The sequence below is a fragment of the Saimiri boliviensis genome, chromosome 2 (assembly GCF_048565385.1).
Source record: "Saimiri boliviensis isolate mSaiBol1 chromosome 2, mSaiBol1.pri, whole genome shotgun sequence".
NCBI lineage: Eukaryota > Metazoa > Chordata > Mammalia > Primates > Cebidae > Saimiri > Saimiri boliviensis.
In genome coordinates this window covers 58743798-58751591 of record NC_133450.1, presented here as the reverse complement: position 1 = coordinate 58751591, position 7794 = coordinate 58743798, and the positions used below count along the sequence as shown (strand labels likewise).

The 7794-nt window shown below is 35.2% G+C and overlaps 1 protein-coding gene across 1 annotated transcript in view; it reads right to left on the bottom strand.

Moving 5' to 3' along the window:
- Positions 1–99: 99 nt before the first annotated feature.
- Positions 100–7794, bottom strand: part of BRMS1L (BRMS1 like transcriptional repressor) — a 47627-nt gene continuing 39932 nt past the window's right edge. Inside the window, exons 8-10 of the mRNA XM_003924199.2 lie at positions 6754–6793; positions 4082–4208; positions 100–1730 (exon numbers count right to left, since the gene is read on the bottom strand). Coding sequence (XP_003924248.1) covers positions 1613–1730; positions 4082–4208; positions 6754–6793 — 285 coding nt within the window. The 3' untranslated portion in view covers positions 100–1612. The remainder of the gene's footprint in view (positions 1731–4081; positions 4209–6753; positions 6794–7794) is intronic.

The following is a 7794-nucleotide window of genomic DNA, read 5'->3' as shown; positions in this document are numbered from 1 at the left end:
CCGACTCATCTACTAACGTAAACCTATTCAAATCTTTCTTAGAAGTGGACAGGTTATAAAAAGAACTAAATACACATAAGTAATCCAAGACACTACAAATCACACTCAAACACATCTTTTTATTATATACTAAATTTAAAAATACAAATCTTATTAAAAATGCTTATCAAACATTGTATACATAAGTACTGTCAAATACTATTGGGTTATGACATTATGTACATTTGCTAAGGTTAATTAGAAACAGAATAAAGTAATATAACTTTGCTGATACTGAAATTCAGAAGTTAAGTGTTAAAATTTGGCAACTGTGAAGTAGTGATCTGCACAAGAAGATGTTTGCAGAGGTAAAATAATAATTTTTAAAAAGGAATAATGCAGATATTCCTACAGTAAGTGTTAATAAGGAGATTTCTTCCTCATTCTCTTAACTCTCATTGTAAAATAAATTAAAGTGCACATGACCACCAGGAATACTTGATTTGGTTGTACCCTAAATATATATGACAGCCAGTTGTGCTGCTATACTGAGGGTTTTATTCTTTATACTGTTCCTGAGGTTTTGGAAGTTAATTTTAAATGTGGCTAAGGGAAGGGAGGCCAACACTTTCTAAATTGCACCAAATGGCCTTAAAGTATAGAAATACCAAAGACAAAAATATTAATTTGGAAATAGATTCAAGGAAATGATCCCTGTCTATTCTTCCCTAGGAATAAAATTAGAATAAGGATGTAGTTTTACCTCTGGAAAATGCTTACTAAAATCTGTTTCAAAAGATCAGACATGTACAGCAAGCGCCACAATACTGTCAGTTACTGTTCACCACTTATATACTGCATCATAAATACCAGGTATAAAAACCTGCCTCTAAAGGGTCACTAGAAATACAGGTAGAAGCATGTTATCACTTGACACTAATTTTACTCATTAAGTATAATTTGTAAAAATAGGTCACCACCCCCACCATACAATCAAGGAGAGGAAAAGAAAAGTTGCTATTCTACAAAAGTGCTCCTTTCAGCTTTCAAACCCAATAGCTTAATTTTGGGTAAAACACGATTGTAAGGTAAGGCCATCAGTTCTAAATAAGCTGATGATGCCATATATACATCCTCATATATATACGTATATATACATATATATATATATGCTCATATATATATGTTTAAATTTCAGTTCTGATTTAACACTAATGTACTAGTACAAACCATTTATAGGAAATATTTTATCAGTCTTATTTACAAACACACATTGAATGACAAAGATATGGAAAATTTTTTAAATTGCAGATAAATGTAGTCATAGTTTACTAAAGACAAATTTGCATAACTTTTTTAAAAACCAAATAAAATGCTTAGAAAGAAACCCCTACCATATACAGTATACCTATTGGTCATCAGACCTAAGAGGCAAATCAATGTAAGGATCATGATAAAATTTTTGTTTTCTTTTAATAACATATCAATGAGATCTACTTAGAGTACTACCTACAATACACATTCTCTCTTGATTCAGTGAGAATATTAAATTATTGAATACATTTTTTTACTCTCATGGCACATTACATTTGGTAACACTAATAGGTAAATTTAGATAACACTTAAATCATGATTACGAATGTTTAATTGAATATTTTCCTTTCTGCAGCTGTGAAATGTAAAGCTTAGATTTGCTTCCATCAGGCCTCTTAAACCAAACTTCATCATGGTTAATTGTTGTAATTACAGCACTAAAAAGAAAAAAAAAAAGAATGAATGAATGAATTACAACATGTCTCCTCAATTCATTTTAGATTATTACCTATAAAACCAAAATAACCTGGCCTACAACAGCAGACTCAGTATGTACATAATTGTATTTACCAGAACGCTGCTTATCAGCAGTGCGTGCCGCCAAAAATAACACATCCGACAACACTTCTTAATAGAGTTGGTAAAATTTACTTTCTATAAGAACTATTAAATGCACGTCCTTCCTATTCCATCCCCACCCCATCTCTCAAAAAAAAAAAAAAAAAAAAAAAAAAAAAACTGGAGCTAAAAGCACTATTTTACATGGGATTATACTTGTAACTCACATCAGCCCAAATACTAATCACTAATTCCCAATATCCATCTACGGTACTTATACTAATTTTCTTTTTTTTTGCACTACCAGTCTTTACATAAGAAAATCTATTTCTTTAAATAGATTTGTGATTTATTATTATTATTATTATTATTATTTTAGATAAAGTCTCGCTCTGTCACCCAGGCTGGAGTGCAGTGAGCAATCTTGGCTCACTGCAACCTCAACCTCCCAGGTTCAAATGATTCTCCTGCCTCAGCTTCCTGAGTAGCTGGGAACACAGGTGCCTGCCACCACACCTAGCTAATTTTTTTATTTTTAATAGAGATGGGTTTCACAATACTGGCCCAGGTTGGTCTTAAACTCTTGACCCCATGATCCGCCTGCCTCAGCCTCCCAAAGTGCTAGGATTACAGGCATGAGCCACTGCACCCAGCCTAATTATTTATTTTATAAAGAATGCTATTTATTTATTTAGTCATTTAAGACAGGGTCTCTGTCACCCAGGTTGAAATGCGGGGGCACGATCAGGGCTCAAAACTCCCAGACTCAAGTGATCCTCTCACCTCAGCCGAAGTAGCTGGGACTAAGGGTACATGCCACCACACCCAGATAATTTTTTTTTACTTTGTAGAGATGGGGTTCTCTAAAAAGAGACCAGCTAGGGTTGGACTCAAACTCCTGGGCTCAAGTGATTCTCCTGCCTTGGCCACCGAAAGTACTGGGATCACTACAGGCAGAGCACACCTGGCCTCATGTCTTCTTAAACTACTTTTATGCTAAGTAGTAGTAAAATATCTCAAAAGCAGTAACATAAATGGAAGAATCCAGGAGTATAATATATAAACTTGTAGTGAGCTCAATGAGCTTCAATGAGAAAAGTTATTATGCACAATGTTGGTAGAATCCTAAAAATTTAAAGACAAAATTATACTCTTACAATTAAAACCACTGTATTTGGAAAATGCATACTGTACACTAAACTCAAATTTTTTTATTTACCACTGATACCCACAAAACCGTATTTTGTTACTGCAGAAGGTTACTACTCTGAGAATAAAATCCTCCACTACTGGAGAATGAAAGGTGATTAACATCAATATTTTCAAAAGGTCACAACCAGATAAAACTTAAAAGACCATATAAATAGTTATATAAACTTTATTTAAGCCTAGACATAGTATTAGGACTTTTAAAAGGCAGTTTTCAAGTTATACTTTGTCGTTGTTGTTGTTGTTGTTGCTAGAGAGACAAGGTGTCGCTTTGTTGCCCAGCCTGGAGTACAGTGGTGTAGTGCAATGATACCTTGCTGCAGCCTCAAACTCCTGGGCTCAAGTGATCCTCTGGCCCAAGTAGCTAGTTAGGACTATAAGCACACACCTCCACATCTGGCTAATTCTTTTTTTTTTTTTTTTTTTTTGTAGAGACAGGGTCTTGCCAAGTTGTCCAAGCTAGTCTTGAACTCCTGGCCTCACACGATTCTCCTGCATTGGCTTCCCAAAGTGCTGGGATTACAGGTGTGAGCCACTGCACCCAGCCCTAGGTTATACTTTAATTACTATTACTCTTAAGGTTTTTGTTAATTTTCCATTTATTTCCTATTCTAATTGATACAAATTCTTTTTATCTAAAATAATGTAACACATCCAAAAAAGTTAAAGATTACTAGGTCCATCAAAAATTCCTAACAGTCTGATTTAAGGGTCACTGTAGCAGGATCGTAACAATTTACCTACTACAACAATTAAGAAACAGGATAATTACCTGGCTAAATGATTTCAACATTTCCACTTGCATTAAAGTTTGTGTTCATAAACTTAATATGAAGTCTGGTTTATAAATATTAACACTGCTGCACACACATGTAATCAAGCCATATATCAAGTGAAAAAAGGATCCACAGGCAACTAATGATGCATTATGGGTGCGCTATAGAGGCAGAAAATATTTCATTGACAACAATGTTGTAAATGACAATACTGAGCAACACTGAAATAATAAAGGCTTTTTTACCTTGTAGGACATTCATCTTTTTTATCAATACATATTGTTTGTCCACGTATATACCATTCACCATCATAATACAGTCTTCCCTCTTCAGATCTAGCACTGTGCAGATGTTTTTCCAGTTTCACAGGTGCTAAAAGAATCAGTTCAAAAACTATTATACTAATAAAACACTGTCAGAAGAACAAAGGGTCAGAATATTAAGAATTAACACCAATCCATGCATATGTAAGAAAGGATTAAAAATATTTCTTAAACAAACCTAAAATGTAATAAAAAGCTTTCTTATATTCTTTCATATAATCACTAAGTTTTTAATATAACTACTAAACAAAGCTAAACAATGAACGATAAATCATCAATTAATTAATCAAGTACCAGAAAGGGAAGCAAGTATGTTATCAATAATTAGTGCTAATTAGTGCTAATTTTAAGTATTATTTTAAATATCAATTGCCAATTTCAACTGAAAATCATACTTTTTATTTTTTCCCCTGCAGGCATCTGACATACCCAAAGAAGCAGAGTTTAATACATGTTCCAAGAGTTCCCAAGGCTTTTAATTCTAAAAAGGAAATGTCCTAAGTAGAACTTCTATTTTTAAATTCCAGAAATCATCTGGCATTAGTCAGATAACTCATACACGAAAAAATGTTTTTTATGGAAATACATCGTCAAAAGAATACCATGAAGTCATTCAAATGCCAGCTCTGAAGAGGTCTTTCCTAACCACTCTACCCACTCCTCATTCAATTGTTATCTCAACTGCACAGTTCTTTTAGAGTAATTACCATAACCTGTAACTATCTTCTTATATGTTTAGACATGTATATGATTCCACCTCCCCTAAAGAGGCTCCAGGAGGCCCATCTTTTTCACCATTGTATCCCCAGAGCCTAAAATACTGTCTGGTGTATTCATTCATTCATTCATTTATTCATTCGTTTGTTCAACAAATGTTGTCTAAACACTTCCTATAAACAAGGAAGTAAGGCCAGGCACAATGGGTCACACCTGTGATCCCAGCTCTTTGGGAGGCCAAAGCATGTGGATCACGAGGTCAGGAGCTCAAGACCAGACTGGTCAACATGGTGAAATCCCATCTCTACTACAAAAAAAAAAATTAAATAAAAATAAAAAAAATAGCTGGGCATGGTGGCTCATGTCTGTAATCCCAGCTATTTGGGAGGCTGTGGTAGAAGAATTGCTTGAACCGGAACCCGAGAGGCGGAGGCTGCAGTGAGTCGAGATCACACCACTGCACTCCAGCCTGGACTACAGAGCAAGACTCCATCTCAAAAAAAAACAAACAAAAAAAAAAAACAAGGAAGTATGCTGCAAGGAAAACTGTGACTAACAGAGATATGGCTGTAGCCTTGTGGAGCTTACAATCCAGTCAGGAGATAGACAAAACTAAAAAGTACAAATTAAAGTGCTATAAAAAAACTAATAGGATACAATGCTGAAGACAACAAGAGTGGGAAGGAGGCACACTCAACTGATAATGAGATTCTCAAAAGGAATCTATGACCCAAAAATGTTAAGAACCACTGCTCTGGCTGGGCATGGTGGCTCACACCTGTAATTCCAGCACTTTGGGAGGCCGAGGTGGGTGGATCACCTGAGGTCAGGAGTTCAAAACCACCCTGACCAACAAGGTGAAACCTCATCTCTATTTAAAAAAGAACCACTGCTCTACAGATCTAGGCAGCTGCCCTGGCAGTTAATTCCCCAGGGCAAATGCTGCTGCAATTCCCTCATATAATATAAAGTTTAAAGGAATTATTGGGTTAAAGATAAAACAGAATTTTTTTTTTCTTAGAGACAGAATCTTGTTCTGTTGCCCAGTACAGTGGTGTGATCATGGCTCACTGGAGCTTCCACCTGAAGGGCTCAAGTGATCTCCAACTTCTGGGCTCAAATGATCTCCCTGCCTTGGCCTCCCAAAATGCTGGGATCACTCTAGGTATGAGCCACCATGCTCAGCCTAAAACAGAAATTGGTCTCTTATAGATTACTTTATCTGTTTAAATGTGACTAGAAATTCCTTTCCTAAGTATTTCCAATATGTTTTTCTTTTTAATCTGGCTTCATTATCTTTAGAAGGATTAGGAAATCTCACCTATAGTGAAAGAAGGCAGAAACAGAGAAATTTACCCTAAACACTAATGTTCATCACATTTTGACAGTGATTTTAGACTTTCAAAAAAAAAAAAAAAATCAAGGAAGTGTAATTGATATGAATTTTACTAAGGCATATCAGAATGTGTAAATGTCAGCATTCTGATATCTCTCCTCAGAAAATGCACACACAGAATTTTGCACATAATTTCAGGGGATTCACAGAATCTCTGAAGCCAATCCACAAATTCCAAATACCTCCTCTACAGAATTACAGAGCCCATAAAAAACACTACATGAATACTTTTTGAGTTACTCATCCATTATTAGCAATAGCAATGTAGCTGAACACTGAAATAATTATACCACATTCAGAAATTTTGAAATTTTTACATAAATTAATGACTCCAGAAGAATTCCTCATAATTCCAGGTAGAGTGTTCACTGATGAAATAAAACCACTGATGGGAGAGTTCTTTAGTATGTAGATGATTTAACAACCCTGATTCAACAAGTCTCCAAAGAGAGTATTTTTCATCTCAGAATAAATGACTTACGTTCTGTTTTCACTCTGTGTGGCCCCAATGTAGCCATTGCCTTCATTTAAAAAAAAAAAAAAAAGTCTGAGTTCAGACTGAAAATATATTTTGGTAACTATTTAATATATACAATACTACTGATTAACTCCATAACAAAGACAGTAAAGTATAACCATTAACTGCTCTAATAAATTTTTAATGTCTAAGACCATAAAGAATATGATGGATAACAATTTCTCCTAGACGTGTTTTCAATGCCTGAAATACGTAATCTCTAATTCTCAACTAAGAAATTTATAAAAATGAAAGAATGTAATATGGAAAATAAGCCTCCACTTTCAGGCAAGCACAGAAAAGCCTATAATTCTTGAATGTTTAATGACAGGATGCAAGACACATGATAAGGGTTCAAATGTTCCTTTGAAATATTTATCGAATGTTTTCTATAACATTCGATATAGAAAGTACAGGGCCAGCCAAAGTACTAGGTACAGGTGGGGATATTATTTTTGGGCTTTTCTTGGACTTTTTCATACATTATTAATTACATTATTATAGAAAAACTACAACCAAACTGCTGACATGTCTCTAATTCTTAAAAACTCCTTGTTCAGCCGGGCGCGGTGGCTCAAGCCTGTAATCCCAGCACTTTGGGAGGCCGAGGCGGGTGGATCACGAGGTCAAGAGATCGAGACCATCCTGGTCAACATGGTGAAACCCCGTCTCTACTAAAAATACAAAAAATTAGCTGGGCATGGTGGCGCGTGCCTATAATCCCAGCTACTCAGGAAGCTGAGGCAGGAGAATTGCCTGAACCCGGGAGGCGGAGGTTGCGGTGAGCCGAGATCGCGCCATTGCACTCAAGCCTGGGTAACAAGAGTGAAACTCCGTCTCAAAAAAAAAAAGTTAAAAAAAAAAAAACAAACTCCTTGTAGTTCACTGTTAATTGTATTAAATTGCCTTAGAAAAATGTTGCAAAAGCAAAGCATATTCACAATAATATTTTGATGTACTGATTAAAAAAAATCACAGAATCTGAAAAAGACTATAAAAATAAAC